Raw genomic sequence first — 19928 nt, forward strand, 5'->3', positions numbered from 1 at the left:
CTGTACATAGAAAGGCTATTTTTACTTTTGAACTCATCTTCTTACCTTATCCGCGCAATGCGCGAATTGCTAGAGTAAACAAATTATAGGAGAGGAAATATTTAACTCACAGGCAATTTATGATCATGAGCACCGAAATGTTGAGATCTGTTGAAACAAGTCGCTTCAAATTTTTATAAATTTTGGGAATGATTTATCGGTTATGCTTTATTTTTGTGCTAAACCAGTTAGAAAGCAGAACTCAGCACGAGAATTTTTAAAGCTACAGTGCGTAGCTGTCTTGGTTGTGGATGCGCTTTAAACTTCAGGTTTAGCAAATTTTATATATAAAAAATGTTGTCTCCTCTACCCATATATTTATATAAGTACAATTAGCAGGTGACTTAGTGTTTTAGAAATGCAATGAATTTTTGCATTCAAGTGCTGTTTTCACAACAAATCAGTCGGAGTTTTAAAAGTAGAAAATGTGGCGTTTGCGTGAGTGCCCAAGATATTACGCCATTTTTGGCTTAATTAAAATATTAATATTGAGTAAGTATTATTCACATTCATATCCATAAATTTGTATATATGTATGTGTAATGCGTATGATATTATTTGCCTGTACTATTTCGTCAACAGTACTAAAATCACTACTATTAGTCGAGGGCTGTTATGATGGTCAGGAATGTTACACTCCACGAAACTTTAAAGGAAACTATTATACGAAAGACTATTTGCAAAGACTAAAGGAACTACCGCACCATCACTGTGAGGGATCTTGCATAGATAATAACGAAACGCTTATTTGTTGCTCATTCCGAATTAAGCCCGAGAAATATCGTTTACTTAACCAAAGTGAGTGAGTAAGAATTTTTTTCATTTTTAAAACGAGTGAGCATACACGCACACACACCAAAAAATGGCACTGCTGAGTAAAAAAAACACGATTTTTTAATACAGATCTTCATATATAAAAGTTAATTTTTAATTTTTTGCATTAAACTGTATGTGGAAGATAACTACCACTAAAACTAAAAGCTATTTCAAAAGGCGCGGCTCTCAGGATTCTCTATTTTAATTCAAAATACGGTTTTTAACAATTATTATGTTAGGGAATAAGTTCGTAGCGTTCCTCCCGAAGAATTTTATTTAAACAAAGACAATAATTATATCAATAAGTTAATCAACTATATTCGCTTTTACTGTACACAACCTCTTCCCAACTCTCGAACAATTTGTTGATGCCGTTTCGCCAAAAATCATCTGGTCTGATGTCAATGAAGTTGTTGAGCCATTTGCTAAGGACCTCTTTGTTATCGAAGGTAACGCCCTTCATCTCGCTTGATAGGGAGCGGCAAAGATGGTGATCGGTCGGTGCAAGGTCCGAAGAATACGGCGGATGCTGAATGACCTCCCATTCGAGCTCTTGGAGTGCGGTTTTGACGACTTGTGCACCACGGGGCCTGGCGTTGTCGTGAAGAGGTATAGTTTAACGATGTCAATCAGGTCTTTTCAATCGAATAGCCTAATTCACGCGGTGTCGTTGGGCAATTTAGAGCTCCTTGTTGACCGTGGCGTTCTGTTCGAGCATTTCCCAGTGCACCATGCCCTCCCAGTCCCACCAAACACACATCATGACTTTCTTTGGTTGAAGACCCGGTTTACCCTCGGCTTTGGCGTATCTCCTTTAGCCACCCACTCCCTTCTTTGCTTCATATTGATGTATAGGTACCATTTCTCATCTCTGTTGATGATGCTGAGAAGCAATTTGAAAGCGACTTTCTTTGTTTAATCTCGATGAAAAGCAAAGAAGAGCGGGTGCCGAAAATGTTGAGTTTTTACCTCCTGGGTATTTCTTTTCTATGCCTCAAAACAAATAAAAAATTAAATAACTCAAAAATATAATAATGAAGTAAAACACGTCTTCTTCAGTCAAAGAACTTTATTTCACTCTCATTTTTACAAAACTCTTCTTAACTTAAAGCTTAACTAATATTTAACATTTAATGAGAATGGGAGAAAGTAAAACTAGCAATGAATGTAGGAATGCATGTTGTGTGTATGTTGAGTGCGTGAGTAGGCGTGTGGGTGTAGAGTGTGAGAAAGTATGTAAAGCAGTTGTTGGTTTAAATAAGAGTTAGCATAAGTAATTAAATATAAGAGTAAGATTGAGTTAGAATTAAGAGTAAGTATAATATAGGAATAGGTATATACGTATATAGGGTGATCATGTAACTCCTCCACCCTTAAGTTATTTGTGTCCTCGCAAATATCTATTTTAGTTTGTTTTTAATTGTTGAAAGTAGTATGGTTAAGTTACTATATTACTAAGTTATAATATTTTATTTTTCTATTATTTGAAGAATCCACAACATAGTTACCTTGGCGATCATATTTTTCGAGTTTCTTATATTTAGGTTTTGTTTTCGCAATTTGCCTATTAAGAACAATGTTTTCTATTTGTTTTGGCTCAGCTTTTCTATCTTTATTCAACTTACTTATTCTTTTGATTTTTTGTTGTTCATATTCTTTGCATAATTTACTTATCTCTTCTTTATCATAGTTTTTTATTATAAAATCAATTGGTCGCCTTTTTGTTGTAGAATGAATTGTTCTATTGTAAGCATTAAAGATTTTAAAAAGTTTCTCGTCTAAGTCTATTGTTTTTTTAGTGGTGTCAGCTTCTAATATCCGTAAATGTTCATTAAGCGTACCATGTAAGCGTTCAATGTCAGAATTACCTGTCTTAAGGTAAGGCGTGGTTACGTGTGGCTTCACTTAAAAATAATTTAACAGCGCTATGTAGTATGCAACGCTCGTTATCGAAGATGAGTTTATTCATTTTCCCTAAAAATAAAATTCGTTCTTTTAAAGCTGCTATAATCGCAATCCAATTTCTATCATTTAATTTATGAAATGTTGCATATTTCGAGAATTTGTCTATAGTGGTTAAATACATTTTATTTCTGCAAGGGTACCAAATATCTATGTGAACTATGTCATTAAAGTGTGTAGGGGTTTCTGTAATTTGATAAGGAAGTTTTAGGGGGTTTCTATCGTGCTTGGCTATAGCGCAAATCGATCAATTGTTAATGTAGAGTGTTATCATTTTATAAAGCTTCGGGTAAAAATATTTATTCTTCAGCTCTAGAAATACTTCCTGTATACCTCTGTGATTATTGCGAATATGCTCATTTTCAATGATAGTCAATATATCGTTTTTGTCGGTAATTTCAATTAGCTTAATGTTTGATCGATATAAAGTCAAAGAATTATTATTAAAGTTTCTAAGATAATATAGATATTCTGAAATTCGATAAAAAGGTCATCATCTTCGCAATACATACACATTATTCCTTTATCTAATTATATATTTTCCATGATATTCCTAAGATCTGTATCCGAGGTAATTTGGACGTGATTTTGACACTTTTTGTTTACGATTTTTAGTACACATTTCTCTTTTTCCCCATAACCTAAGTATAATTGATTTTTGTAATAGTTTACTGGTTTTTCAGTAATAAATATGTAATTCAAATTATCTTCAAATGCGCTGTGTATTGTTGCAGCTGTTGACATAATATCAACTTGATCGTCACTGTTTCCATTAAATTGATTCGCTTCACCTAATTGGTTATTAAAAACATTTATATTTTCCAAATTTTTATTTACACAGTATCTACTTAGAACATCAGCAACTGTATTATCTTTGCCTTTAATATGTGATATATCAAAGTCGTACTCATTAAGTAAGATTTTCCACCTTTGTAGCTTCATGTTTGGTTCCTTAATATTGTGTAGCCAAACTAAAGGTCGGTGGTCAGTATGTACGAAAATGTTTCACGGACCATACAACAGCAAGAGCTTCTTTTTCTATGGTTGAGTAGCGAATTTCATGGTCAGACAACGTTCGCGAAGCGTAACAAATTGGGTGGCCTTGTTGGCTTAAAACTGACCCAATTGCGAATTGTGAAGCATCCGTTGTAAGGATGAACTTTTTGTTAAAATCTGGTGGTTGTAACACTGGCTCACTAGTAATAAGTTTCTTTAGTGTTTCGAACGAATTAAGGAATTCTTGGCTCTTAAAATCTAATAAAGCATTTTGCTTTAAAAGCCGAACCATAGGGTATGCGACTTTTGCATAGTCTCGCATAAATTTGCGATAATAACCGGTGATGCCTAAAAATCGTTTGATTTCCTTTATGTTTGAAGGTGGTTGCATTCTATGAATTGCCTCAATTTTTGAGGGATCAGGTTTTATACCTTCACCTGTTACAAGGTGTCCTAAAAATTGTGTGGTGAATGCAGCGAAATGGCATTTATTTATTTGTACCTTTAAATTTGATTCTCGTAAAGTGTTAAATATTTTTTTAATGGAATCAATGTGTTCCTGAAAACTAGTGGAAAATATTAAAATATCATCAAGGTATACAACGCAAATTTTGTTGCTATGATCTCTTAATACATGATTAATTAAACGTTGGAATGTTGCAGGGGCTGTCTTTAGGCCAAATGGCATACGATTAAATTCGTAATGGCCACTTGCAGTTGAAAAAGCTGTTTTAGCCCTATCCTCGGGGTGTACCTCAATCTGGTGGAATCACTTAGCGAGATCTATTGTGCTAAAGTAACAACATTTACCCAACTTACCAAATATGTCTTCCATATTTGGAAGTGGGAATTTATCGTCTACTGTTTGCTCATTTAGTTTTCTGTAGTCGATTACAATTCTCCATTTTTGTTTACCGCCGTTGTCTGTTTTTTTTGGTACAACCCATAGTGGGGAATTGTAAGGACTACAACTCGGAGATATTATATTTTGCGCTAGCATTTCCTGTATTTGCCTGTCCACTTCTGCCCGATGTATCACAGGGTATCTATACAGTTTGCTATAAATAGGAGTGTCAGTTTTTGTTAAGATACGATGACGAATTTCACTACTGAAATGTAAGTTTTCACCATCTTCATAAAAAATATCACTAAACTTATTTACAACAGTCTTTAAAACTTGTTGGTCCTTTGAATTTAAGTGCCTAGGAAACATATTAGATACCGAGTCTTCTGTGAGTTCTACTTCTTTATTGACAAATATTTGCAAATTTTCGTTTTTCAGATAATTATCTACAGTAATTTCCTCTTCTTCACAAAAATAAATTGGTAAAGTTGCATCTTTTGTTACTAATACCCTGTTTTCATAGTCGATTTTACATTTCAAATTAAGCAAAATATTGTTACCTATTAGACCATCAAAATACTTATGAAAATTAAATTCTAGAAAACTAACATTAAAATTTGGTTTATTAAATGAAAGCTATACTGTACGTCTGTAGTAACAGGTCGATTTATTACTTTTAAGGTGATAGAACGTGATTTTACTCTCCACTTGGGATTGCAAATATTTGGATTTATAATGCTAAATTCGGCACCAGTATCTACTATAAACCTAAGTTTTCTTACGTTTGTTTTAATTGTTATATAGGGTAATTTTCTGGGCCCTGTAATTGAAATTTTTGTTCGTTTTCGTTGACTCCTATTTCCATGGGTTCTACATTGTTATAATTTCTGTTATTGAAAAGTCTTTCATTACTGTTATTTTGATTAAGAAAACTACCAGAGCTACGATTTGTTCTATTTGTTTGGTTACTGTTGTTGCTATTAAAACTTGGTTGTCGGTGATTGTTATTAATGCTATTGTTGTTGTACTGTTGTCTACGCTGTTGACTTATCGCATCGTTTGCTCTATTTCTTATATTGCTGTTATTGAACAGCTGGCTGTTCTGTTGATTAAGATATTGGTTCATATTAGGTCCTCTGTTATAACTATGTTGCCGTCTACGTTGTTGAGTAGCAAAATTCATGTTATCAGCATTATGTTCTAAGTTGCTGCTTCTGTTAAGCGAACAACTGTTAAAAAAAAATGTTTGCTGATTTTTATAGTTTAAGTAACCATTTGATTTTATAATATCATATGCGTCTTTTAAAGTTTTAGGATTCCTACTAACAATAATACTTTTGACAGGTTCGGGTAAACCATGTTTAAATGAATTCAAAGCAATTCTGGCATTGCTTTCACTGAAAGTAGTATTTGTGCAAAGTATTGACGCGTTATTTAACCGACATAACAAAGTATTAAGTGAATTATAAAAAGCTTCAATTGTCGAATCACATCTACAGATTCTAATTTTGTCAATGAGTTCGTCAACCGAATTTTTTTCGCCATGGTTATCTATAAGAACTCTTTTAACTTCCGGCCAAGTATCCGGGTTTCCATTTATTAAAAGAGATCTCTTAGCGTTTCCAATAATTTTATCTTTAATTTGACCAATTAATAGAATTTTATATTCTTGAGCAGTAAAAGTGTCTAACATTGGGCACATGTAATCTATACGCTGTACAAAATTTAATAATGCATCTCTGTTTCCATCATATGGAGGAATGCTATTTATGTTAGAGGAGATAAGCTTAAATTTTACATTCATGTCTAAACTATCCATCTTTGCTCAACTGAATTAAATGAAATGTTATATAAATTAATCAATTTTACTTTTAAACAATGAGTTTCTACGAATATATTAAAAAAAATTATGTTTGTTGGCTTTAAATGCTAATTACGTACATATATATATAACATAAACATACATAAATCCGGATCACTCCCGCTTGACTCTCAGCTATTCAAAATTTGCTGCTGCGCTGCTGTTAAAGGTGTCTGCATTTGCGGCTGAGGTGGCATCGACTGTACTTAGTGCTGCGCTTGCAATTGTTGTTGCTCTTGCAATTGTTGTGGTGTATGCACTGTGACAGCTGTTGGTTGCGATGTGGGTAACACCTGCTGCTGCTGTTGTTGTGGTTTTTTTCTCTCTTAGTTAATTATAACGGCTTTTGATTTACCGTTTTTTTCACTTTACAGTTTCTTTTTAATTTTTTTTTTTTAATTTACCAGCATTTCAATAATAGGAACTTGAAATTGTTTTATTAAAAAGTATGTTCAGAACTGAAATAGTTTCTGAATTTGTTTTTTTTAAATACGCAATAAATAAACTCTTCCACCAATATATTTTTTAAGCTCAGATTATTTAGTGTTTTTAGAATTATTGGCCACCAATATTTATTAATTTATTTTTTGTACCGAATGTTTATGAAACTGTTTTTTTTTTTTTTATAAATATTTTGAATTAATCAGCATTTTAATAAAAAAATTTGATATTTTTTATTGCGAAGTAAGTTCAGAATAAGTTCGTAATTCAAATGCTTTTTAAATATTTTCTTTTAAACTTTAATTTGTTGATTGCGCCACAAATTCTACTTTTAATAATTTTTTAGTTTTTTTTTTTTCTTTTTTTTTTTTGCCATGCCTTTTAGGCTTTTGACCGACTGCGCCAATAATGAAGTAAAACACGTCTTCTTCAGTCAAAGAACTTTATTTCACTCTCATTTTTACAAAACTCTTCTTAACTTAAAGCTTTACTAATAATATTTAACATTTAATGAGAATGGGAGAAAGTAAAACTAGCAATGAATGTAGGAATGCACGTTGTGTGTATGTCGAGTGCGTGAGTAGGCGTGTGGGTGTAGAGTGTGAGAAAGTATGTAAAGCAGTTGTTGGTTTAAATAAGAGTTAGCATAAGTAATTAAATATAAGAGTAAGATTGAGTTAGAATTAAGAGTAAGTATAATATAGGAATAGGTATATACGTATATAGGGTGATCATGTAACTATATAATTAACATAATTTTGTAGAGCAGAAAGAGTTCTATCGAATGAATACTTACCCTTTGTCAAACAGCAAGCAAATCGTTGTAAAATAAAAGAAAATATAAAAACGCTATGAACTTATTCCGCAATACTTAGTTTTTAGTTATTTTATTTTTATAACAGTACTAATGAGCTACTTTGCGTACTTTTTTACTATCTTTAGGCCAGAATGGGACCACTTTTCAACCTCTCTCTCAATCCTTCGTAAATGCAACCCTTTTATAAGGAACTTTTTTAAGGTGTTTTACTGTACAACTTTGAAATGTTTACTATCAATGTACATTACTCAAATGTTGCACTTATTTCTTGAAGCTATCAAAACTTTTAAAACAAAAATAAAATTTAAATAAAAATTCTGTTTGTGCTGGGCATGTTCTGTGCATTCCGAGCCCCACTAAGAGGAATAAGCAGCCAAGGCAAAGATGGTATGATCTCTGATTTCTGCGCCGCTGGTAAGTTATTGTGTTACCCCCCACTATTTCATATATGGTAGACCATACATACCACATACAGTAATGAAAAACAGTGATGGACAAATAAGATGTTTTTTGTCGGGACAGACTAGCAGACACCATTTGTACTGCACTCGGGTTTCCTTTTTAATTTTCTTTAACAGAAACAGAAACATAAAGCGGTCCTCCTCTCCACATGCTGAGCAGAGTGCACTGTCTGAGATGCCTACCTTTTCCATGTGCTTCGCCCATAGAAAGTGGCCCATCATCACCCGCAACCAGCCGCCTACAGATCTGCTTAACGACAGGAGGATCTGCGACAGTCGGTCGGACATGACGGGTAACATCAGTTTTGTCCATCTTGCAGCCTCCCACTTGTGGGTTAAAGTAACCCGTTTGCTAAAAGTGGCTTTGATGGCTGCAGAAGGGAGTGGCAGAACGGGCTCCGGGCGAAAGAAGTTGGCCTCAGAGCCCAACCTTGCGAAAGAGTCAGAGATCTCGTTACCCGCGATACCCACGTTCCCTGAAACCCATGTTAGTGTGAGGATATTATGTCCTACCGACATAGTTCAGCCTGGAATATACTTCCACTTTAACATTATTTTTTGTCCACTTATGAAGTGAGTTCTAATCACAAAAAAAACCTCGCTACACAGAAGGACAAATTGACATTTTTATTCCATTTAATTTATTTTACTATCTGTTATATTTAATTAACACTAATTATAAAGAATAAATAAATACTTATTATAACGAATAAATATTATAAAATACTTATTATAACGAAACAAAATTATTGGCACACTTCATTAATAGATATCTGGATAGCTGCTTCCATAGAAACATATACCGGTTATTTGCAAGTTGTTCAATAATAATTATAATTCTCATATATTTTTGATAGATGCCTAGCTCAGCTTCTCTTCCAATTTATTCTTCTTGATTGGGCAGTTAAACACCAAATGAAGACAAGTCCAAATCTTTATCTAGCTGATATTTTCAGCCTCCGTCTTCATCTACTACCACCAGCTTCTGCCGCATCAAATAATTTCAGAGCTAGAGCGCTTTCTACCATTCGGATTCCATGATCTAGTCAGAAGAGCCGTTGGATCTTTATTCCCGCAGAATCTTTCTCTCAAAAGCTTCAAGGGACGCCTTATCGGATCTTGTCTTAGTTCAAGCTTCTGCGCCATACGGTACGACGGGCATAATGAGCGACTTATAAGGCGATAATTTTGTTCGTCGAAAGAGGACTTTACTTCTCAATTGCCTACTTAGTACAAAGTAGCAAGAGAGATTTTCCAAAGCTGATATTGTTATCGCTGTTAATGCTGGTTTCGTAATAATCAAAGTCTGTCACTATTTCAAAATTATAACTGTCAACTGTGGCATGGATGTCGGTACGCTGACTGCTTTTTTGATAACAGGAGGTACTTCGTCTTGTCCACATTCACTACCAGATCTGGCATATCGGTAATTACTTTTTGTGCCATCGAAAAAGCCTTTAAAATCGACAAAATAATGGTATGTGTCGATTTTTCTTTTATGGATACTTTCCAAGACTTGGCGTATTACGGTCAATTGGAATTCTTCTAGGTCTAAAACCACACTTATGAGGTCCAACCAGTTTCTTTAACCAGGCCTCCGAACTTTCTGGTCCAGTCATCATCTCCAACTCTTAACAGACACATATTTTGGCCTCTAATTTTTTCTTTTAGATAATGCGTCTCTCTACCTTTCTCAATCGACGGTAGCAATCCTACGCAGCTCGCGTTGCGCTCGATCGCAGTAGGACCCAATAAGCAGCGTCCTTTCTTTCTGCAGCAGCGTGACATTCCTCATCGCACTCATCATTTTTTCGGGCTCGGCGAAATCGAATTTCTTCTTCGGCAGTGGTACGCAGAGAGTGCGAAATGTGACGCCATTGCACGTGCATGTGCGAGACTTGTTAAGCAGTACTCTTTGAGAACAGAAGAGAGGGTCCAGTGACGAATCTTCTAGCTGTCTGTTGTGATTGCAGCTTTTTGATGTCGAGAGGCGTGTGCGGATTCGAGTCGATAATGGGTTCTCGGATTGTGCGTATATCTAAAACACTGGAAAGGTGTCTTCCATCTATCATAAAGAGGAATGCAACGAGTTTTGCTTGTCTGACTATGCATCCCAATGCTTACTTGCCTCGGAGTACAACCACATGCATTTTTTATAAATATAAACCAGTGCGTTATTCTAAAGCTAGATGAAGCTCCTTTCAAATATGTTGTCAATTGTGGATTTAAATAATATTCAGTATGTTAATTCTCCAGAAAGTTCTTTATAAATATCTTCAGCTTTTTTGAAGTCCTTTCTTTACTCAGTATACTCAGTACGACTCGGAACAATTAATATTTTTTTTGTGGATATATTTCAGTTAACCAAAAATTTTCTAACAAATAAACTTGTAGCATGCATAGAGGACCATCTACCACATCCATTTATTACATTTGGAAATGCAGCATTGCCCAACGAATTTCCATTTATGGTAAGTAATTTTTAGTAAGCAAATACTAAAATGCAGAATGAAAATGACACTACATTTTTCCTTAAATTCAGGCTGCCTTGGGTTGGCGTATTCGCAATAAAAATGGCACAGAGAGCATTGCATACCGATGCGGTGCAACTTTAATCGATAAAAGATATGTACTAACAGCCGCCCACTGTCTTTACCACTCCAGATAGGCAACAATACTTAATATGTATTAATATAATACGAGTAAGTAGTTTGGGGTAAAAACAAATCCATTATTTTTGCGTGGAATTGTTGCGGAAATGGCTTAAAATTGTTTTATGGGCGATCTTTAGCTCCTGAGCGACGCTACGACTACTAACATGCCGGTCAACTGCGATTATTTCTGTGATTTTATTGACATTTTCGACGACGGGTCTACCTGTACGAGGTGCACCTTTAACATCAAAAATGCCTGAATGGAATAGAAATTTCACGTAATTAGCTTTTACAGCATCAACATCATAAACACCACTCACAATTTCAGCGGCCTGGTTTGCATTTTCGATTTTATCAAAAAAAAAACTTTAAAATGTACCGAATTTTCTCTTTGTGGACTTCCATTGTTAACACGCTGAAACTCACAACTGAATGGAACAGACAAAAAACAACACACGTTTATTTTTTTTTATTTTGTTGACACCTTGATACCCAGCATAAACTTTGAATTGGTTGAGCGATACTTTACGAGATATCGATCCCTATAGCCGTCCACCGAGAAATTAAAGGATTTATTTTTCCCCAAACTAATATATTATTTAATTTCTAATTTTTTTTCCAAGTGATCCGCCTGTTGTGGTGCGCCCAGGGGGACTCGATTTGACTAGTACCACGGCTGTTGATTATAAAATCGATCAGATTATTGAGCATCCGGAGTATGAATACCCAGGCCTTTACAATGATATAGCCATTATTCGTATGGCGAAAAGCTTTTCGTAAGATTTTCTATCAATAATTCTTGTAGAAAAATCAAGCAATGTAATTCTAATTGTTTTACTCAACAGTAGCGACGTTCCAGTTACTAACGCTTGCATCTGGTATAGGCCACTGCCAAAGAAGGAAGTAACAGCCATTGGTTATGGCGATACACAATTTGGTAAGAACAGAAACGCTCTCAATATTCCTTTCATCATCAATTAAGCATTTTGACGTGATAACGTCTTATAATTCGATTTAACAGGCTGCACGCACGAAAAAATGTGTCGTTACCTTGCTCATTAGTGCTACCTTGCTCATTGCCGTTACTTTGCTCATGTGTTGTTACCTTGCTCATTGCCGTTACCTTGAATGAACTGCAAGCGAAAGCGCGGAACGAACGACAAAGCAAACAAAGCAAACGAACGGCAACGTTCGACATCTTGCTCTCTCCTACTTAAGTGAGCGTATATGTGTATGTATATGCGCATATGTACATATATAAATTCACGTATTTGTATTTGCATATGCCTTCTTATTGATTTTTATTAATTTGATTTACTTGAAGAATTTAAAATAAAACCAAGTTTGTTAATAATACCTGTTGTTTTAATGTTATTATTATTTTTTGACGTGATAACGTCTTATAATTCTATGTAGCCGGCTGCACGCCCCAAAAATGCGTCGTTACCTTGCTTGAACAGCATGTTATGTTATGTTATATGTTATGTTATGTTATGTTATGTTATGTTATGTTATGTTATGTTATGTTATGTTATGTTATGTTATGTTATGTTATGTTATGTTATGTTATGTTATGTTATGTTATGTTATGTTATGTTATGTTATGTTATGTTATGTTATGTTATGTTATGTTATGTTATGTTATGTTATGTTATGTTATGTTATGTTATGTTATGTTATGTTATGTTATGTTATGTTATGTTATGTTATGTTATGTTATGTTATGTTATGTTATGTTATGTTATGTTATGTTATGTTATGTTATGTTATGTTATGTTATGTTATGTTATGTTATGTTATGTTATGTTATGTTAGTTATGTTATGTTATGTTATGTTATGTTATGTTATATTATGTTATGTTATGTTATGTTATGTTATGTTATGTTACATTATGTTATGTTATGTTATGTTATGTTATGTTATGTTATGTTATGTTATGTTATGTTATGTTATGTTATGTTATGTTATGTTATGTTATGTTATGTTAAAGTATATTATGTTATGTTAATGTTAACTCATTCTCTATATTCATACAAAATATCTATCAAACAAATAAAATTAAAATTTTCTTTTGAAAAATGCAACCATTCAATCAGTATTTTCTTATGACGTTATCACGTTAAACTATCGTCAGTAAACCGACTTTACAGACAACCTCTTTTTTAAATTACGTTACTTTTTTCTAGGTGGCACCTCTTCTGCTGTGTTATTGAAAACGAATTTGTCTACGATCTTGAACGAAGAATGCAACCTGCACTACGAACAGGACGACGACACACTGAGTGCCGGTGTTACCTCAACGCAGTTGTGTGCCAAAGATCATGAAAAGCTGCGAGACACATGTCAGGTGAGAGCGTATGAGAAAACTCTTTAAGGCCGGCGGGCCAATTAGATGTCCTAAATTCAGTAGTTTTCGCGAAGCGTTGTAGGATGAGAAAAAAAACAATTAGCCAAATGAAGTTTTGGGGATAGTTTAATATATATTTGAACTAAAAAAAAAAATTTGTACAATCTCCAACAATATATTGTAAGCCGAGTTATCAATAGATTCCCAGAGCGCCTTGCCACTGAAGTATCCAACTTCTGTACAAGATACAACTTGCAATTTTCATCTGAAAACAAAAAAAAAAAAGATTATTAATTGTGATGTAATTATCTTTGATGTGAACTAAGAAAATTGGGAGAAACACGTAAAATTCGAATTTTTGGGGAAGGTAGAAAAAAAAGTGGTTTTTCAAGGAAAAAAAAACTCTTCAACTGGGTAAAAAAGTCGCTTAAAAAAAGTTTTTGGATGTTTTTTTAGTTCACATAGAAGAGAAAACAATACTGAAGATAACGCATTTTGAATGAAATGGATAGCTCGTTTAGTTTTTTTGCAATCGTGTACATAAATTAGGTAAAATCGTGAAAATGAAAAGCCGAGAAAACGCGCTTCAAAGTCAATGGTCAATGGGCGGAGCACTACAACAATAAGCGCACGGTTGCTCGACGCCTCACTACGCTCGGCTCTGTAGCTCTGCAAATACTTGGAATTTAACTCTGAAAATTTGTGTCTCATGTTCTTGAATATCTAAGCTATTGATTTCAGGAAAAAAAAAAAATCGATTTTTTTTACCTTTTAATTGGCCCGCCGGCCTTAAAAAACTGTTATTTAGTTGCTATATTAAAGTGCATTAAATAAGGTGCGGTTGACAATTCAGTTCTGTTGTCTTTTGAGGGACTATATTGTCAAAAAATATAATCAAATGAACTGAAATGGATGCAATTTTATTTTCGTTTAAAATTATGGTAAACTTCTTATGAAAGCACTGTCAAATTCTATCACACTTCGTTAAGGGGTTAGGGGTAGTCAGAATTTTCAAAAAATCGAGTTTTTTTTTTGCATTTTCTTAAAGTATAATGTTTTAAAAATATTGTGTAAAAATTTGAAGTGAATCCGACAAATACTTTTCAAGTTATTCAACAATTAACAAAGGGCGCTCGGCTGCTCCGGAGCCGATAGCAAAACTTTAAATGCGTTTTTCTCAAAACTATGTTTTTCAAACTGGTGAACACTGTAACTTAAAAACCGCTACGTAGATTTCAATAAAATTTATACAGCTTTTGAAAAACATAAAAAACTTGTGCCTGATCAAAGGATTTTTTTTTTTTCAAAAATTTCGATTTTTTTTTAACAATTAACTGTTGGTTTTTTCCCGAAAATCTGAAAAATATTTCCTGAGGCCGCCATTTTGTTCATTTTGAAAAAAAAAAAAAAGCTTCGATCCGGCTCGAGATTATCTATCAATAAAAATAATTTTTCTCATCCGATTGGTTTTAGATGAATCTGCAAGGACTTGTGATGTTCACCGCAAGGGACTTCTGGAGAAACGGGCTTCACACAAGCAGCGATAACTTTTGCAATTATTAATTTTTTTTTTTTGAAATTTTGGTGAAGTCAAGTTAAAACATGATGTTTTTATGCTATGTTTTTATTTTTGTTAAATAAATTAATTAAGTAGCAAAAAAAAATTCGTGAAAATCATCATTTTTTCGGGCCTCTGACTACCCCTAACCCCTTAAACGCATTGTGGAAAATATCTTACGATACGCAGGTGTTGGCTTAGTATAAAAAATTAGAGTAGAAGTAAAATATAAAAAGTGTGGCTTTTTAATTTTCGAATACCTTTAAAAATCTGGAGAGAGTTTTTGATCATTTTACATAGCGTTAGAATCGATATCTCGTAAGGTATCGATCAAACAATTTAAAGTTCATGATCGTTGCAAAGGTAAAGATGATCAGACTAAAAATTCTCTTGCCATTTTTTTATTTATTCCATTATGTTGTGAGTTACAGGGTGTTAACAATGGAAGTGAACAAAGAGAAAATTCGGTACATTTTACAGTTTTTCTTTGGTAAAGGTGAAAATGCAAGCCAGCTCGCTGGAACTGTGAGTGGTGTTTATGGTGCCGATACTGTAACAGCTAATTGCGTGCAATTTTGGTTTTGTCGATTCCATTCAGGCATTTTTATGTTAAATAAAATGTCGATAAAATCACAGAAATAATAATTTACCGGCATGTTAGTAGTCGTAGCATCGCCCAGGAGCTAAAAATCCGCCATAAAACAGTTTACAACTATTTTCCCATAAATTGTAAAGGGTTTTCCAATAAGAGGTGTTATTTTGATATTCAAAGAAAAATGCTATTTTTTAATATAATATAAATGATCGGATGTTTATTTCATTATAAAGAAGAAAGTATGCCGTTAATAGTGGAAAATAGCATCCGGCAAATTACCACCACGACCACGCTTACAGGACATTATCCTTTCCTGAAATTTTCCGTAACCGAATTGCAAATTGGCTGCCCTATGCCCTCGATAGTCTCATGAGTTCCATCTTTGAGGTCTTGAATCGACCCTGGGCTGTTGGCGTAGACCTTCCCTTTCACGTGGCCCCAAAGAAAAAAGTCCCAAGGAGTTAAATCACAAGATCTTGGTGGCCAATTGTGATCTCCTCTTCGAGAGATAACACGGTCCGGAAACTTTTCCCTTAAAAGATCAATGGGTTCGTTACTTATGGGGCACGTAGCGCCGTCTTGTTGAAAATAAACTTTGTCCAGATCAATACCATCCAAATGGATTTCTACAAATCATTGACTTTGATTGCAATAAACCATTTCTTTCTTTCTTGGAATGAGAGAGAAGACATTACTCTTTCCAGGGCCACAAAATGACTCTAGGCCACGCCTTTCCCTGCCTGATTTAACTGCCGTTTGATTCGTAGTAATTCTTATGTAGCAGAGGGAGAGGAAGGCCTGCTCTGCGTTGGGAAGATCAGGTGAAGAAGGACTTGGCTTCACTTGGTGTGTCCAATTTGCGCCGGTTAGCACGAGAAAGAAACGACTGGCGCGCTTTGTTAAACTCGGCCAAAATCGCGTAAGCGGTTATCGCGCCAATTAAGAAGATGAGAATTCTTATGTGCCCTAGAACTCATGGAATATGTACCTAATTGTTCTGGCCGAAGATATTCAGCTATTAAGGCATTTCAGCGCCAGTGTTGAATGCTTCCTGGCTGTCAATAAGGCTCCTATTGTTATGGATGCGCTCAAGATTAAAGTAAGCGCAAGTTTATACGAGTATTTCGTAGACTTCCGCTTGAATATATATATAATATATTTGTATTCTTGCCTCCCGCTTCCGAGTATATTTTCGGTCCGAAGCCATCTGCACCGTTCGCGATAAGGGATCTGTTCTCGTACTATGTTATCATATTCCGGCTTATCTTGTTGGTTTTAAATAGCCCTTCCCAGGTCTTTTTATTGCTAAGTTCCGTCTTGAAGCGTTTGACAAAATTGAACCTCCTTAGTATCACCACCCATGGCATTAAGATCTCAGGGCTTAGTTCAGCAACAATATCAAACTTCCTGCGATGTTGATGAATGCCCGAGACAATGATAGCTTTGGTTGTTTTTAGTGTAGTCCTCCTCGCCTTAGATTGGATATGAATGTGAAGTGGTATGTGTTCTAGAAGAATCTCCTGGAGGTTTGTAATCTTATTAGGCTGTTTATTACTGTTTGATTCTTCGTGCCATTCTCCCAGACCTTGGCCGCGTAGGAAATCATATGTCCAGCTATAGCCCCAACTTTTCCTTGCAATCGCTTAACACGTCGTGAATACTCTAAAGACCTCTTCGGCTTCGCTTCTTCGCTTTTTCCACTCCAATCTATTTTCTATGGACTAAAACTAACTTTTTTAAATTTTGGGTACTTTTTGATCTGTTTCTCCTGTATTTACATTTTCTGTAAGGATTCGCCAAATTGCGTGTTTGTTTATACCCTATGACCAGAAAGTACCGGGAATGTTTAAATAAAACAAAACAGAGTTAAATTTCAGACAAATTTATTTTATCTCCTTTAAAATATGACCGGTCTAAAGCAACACACATGTGCCAACGTCTAACCCAGCCGTCCATGCACCCCTGGTAGACCGACGAAGGGACGGCCTTCAGCTCCTTCGTATTCTCTTTGATCTCCTTTATCGACGGAAATCTCCTTCCACGAAGTGGTAACTTCAACTTAGGAAACAAAAAGAAGTCGCACGGGGCCATATCAGGTGAATACGATGCTTGCACGATGGTATTTACTTGGTGCTTGGTCAAATAATCCAGCGCAATTTGGGCTTGGGCGCAAAAAAAAAAACTGTTACACATCTCCCAACCTCACTGTATATTTTGAGGAATGCTACTAGGTGGGGGTACATATGACTTTTAGACCCACTACTGTGAGCCAACTGCATATTAAGCGATGATTTCTACAACTTTTTGCATCTATAAATACTGATCTAAGTACTCGTAATAATAAAAATATTTCATATTTCAGGGAGACTCCGGTGGTCCACTAATTATGTATGAGGAATTAAAAGGTTACATACCGATTGCGTATATTGTGGGTATAACATCGTTTGGCATTGGATGTGGCACTGGCACCCCTGGAATTTATACACGTACTTCGGAATATTTTGATTGGATTGAGGACACGATTTATAAATAAAAATCTTTGTGCATAAACTACAAAAGACGTTTTATTGAATAAGAAAAAAGGATGTATTCATTCATTTCAGAATAACTGAATGCTCTAAAGGCGAGTATTTACGAAACACATAACAGAGAATATTATTCCAATAATGAAAACATAGTAAAATAATAATGCAAACTATTTTATTATTTTTCAAATTATTCTCCTTGGCAGCCAATTCACTTCTGCACTCGGTCAAACCAATTTTCAAAGCACTTTTGCCACTGAGAAGTAGATACTTTAGAGAAAAACCAGCCATTTAAAGACTTAAACACCTCCTGCAAGTCAACAATCGGCCTAGCATTTTATTGTTTATGTTCGAAACAGATTACCCATTAATTCAATCTTTTAAATGGCCACAAACTCTCTTCTGTGTGCTGATACGTGAGATCTCGTATTGGTTTGATGAGGGGTGGTGCGTTTTGACGCTTGATTTTTCTTAATTTTTCGAAAACTACTGGCAAAAAATTGACTGCATACCCCTCAGAACTGACTGTTTAGAATTTCTCTAATCGTACAGTTGCGACATTACCACATTTTCTGGAAAACCGGCGACCACTTGCTTGAAGGTGTTTCTTCCACGAATAACTTTTGTTAAATTAATCTCGTCTTGGAACACCCATATTGTCGAATGGGCCCATATTCGTGGATTCAAGATTCGTCACCTGTTACTATGTCATGGATGTCTGTTCTTCTAAACCAATCGACACGAGTCCTTTTTTGGAGAATTGTTAAATCTTTTTGAGAACAAATGCTTTTGACGCCCAAATATTCAAACCATATAGAAAGTATGCTAGTCCCAAAGATCTTGACGATCTTGAGTTATCATTTGGCGCAAAGTATCGATTGTTTCTACCACAACAACAATTTTTGGATGAAATTCATCAAATTTATCCTGCAAGGATCAGCGGCCCCGTTGAAACTCGTTTCACAGTGGCTAAGTGTGAGGCTTCAACGTCAAAAGTGGAAATGAGTTGATTAATGCATTCTTATCCCAATAATCCATATCGAAAATCGTGAAAAAAATCAAACGAAAATTTTCAATATTCAATTCAATTTTTTACCTCACTGAAAAAAACAAAAACTCGAACGAACGCTAATAATTATGAAAAAGGATGTCTAAAGGGTCGAATTTTTTCAAAGGTATTAAAGTCGTTATATTTTGGCCGAAAGTACAATTAATTTGCCGAAAATTTCATTGGCTTCAAATTTCTGTTCTCGGGCTTCAGGATTTAAATAGGGTTTTTTTTTTTATTATGTAGATTTTAACTCTCAAACTCTTATATAAAAGGGAAGCGCCGTTAAAAGGCAAATAGAGAGTTAAAAGTATGCAAATTTTATGCTATCAATTTTGCTAGGGGTCGCCGAAGATGGGAAACTCGCATGGAGGGAGGGAGCTCCTCTAGCAGTTTCAATTTTGTTTTGTTTTTGCTTTAAAAATTTATTTAGAATCTAAAGAATATCTTTTTAATGTCTTACGCTTTATAGAAAGTCTAAACAAAGGTCCAATGACCGCACCAAACAGTCACACGTTGAGGATAGAGAGGCTTTTCAACAATAACTCTTGAAGCCCCAGATCCGACAATTTTGCTTGTTTACGAAGCCACCGAGGTGGAAATGGGACTCATCACGATGATTTTTCGATGGCATTCCGGATCATTTTCATGCATTTCAACGACCCAATCAGCAAAGAAACGACGTTGTTGAGTTCTTGTATTAACTGGGCTTTATAAGCCTTAAGACCCAAATCTTTATGCAAAATACGGTGTAATGACGTTAGTGGAATGCCTAATTCCAAAGAACGACGAGTAATGGACAATCCTGGGTTTTCTTCAACACTATCTGCTACGACAGCAATATTTTCGGCTGTTCTTGAGCGACGTGCACGGGTTTTATTCTTCACATAACTAACTTGTCCCAACAGCTCGAATTTTTTCACCAATTTCTCTATTGCGGTCCGACAAAGTGCTTCACGATGA

The 19928-nt window shown here is 34.9% G+C and overlaps 1 protein-coding gene across 1 annotated transcript; it reads left to right on the forward strand.

Moving 5' to 3' along the window:
* Window positions 1-442: 442 nt before the first annotated feature.
* Window positions 443-17925, forward strand: LOC128861523 (serine protease snake-like). Its single transcript, XM_054099716.1, has 8 exons — window positions 443-531; window positions 622-837; window positions 10632-10708; window positions 10780-10897; window positions 11511-11667; window positions 11737-11828; window positions 13079-13239; window positions 17755-17925. Exons 1-8 carry the CDS (start codon window positions 465-467, stop codon window positions 17923-17925), a joined length of 1059 nt encoding a protein of 352 aa, XP_053955691.1. The 5' UTR covers window positions 443-464.
* Window positions 17926-19928: the final 2003 nt, after the last annotated feature.

The sequence above is a fragment of the Anastrepha ludens genome, chromosome 4 (genome assembly GCF_028408465.1).
Source record: "Anastrepha ludens isolate Willacy chromosome 4, idAnaLude1.1, whole genome shotgun sequence".
Lineage (NCBI taxonomy): Eukaryota > Metazoa > Arthropoda > Insecta > Diptera > Tephritidae > Anastrepha > Anastrepha ludens.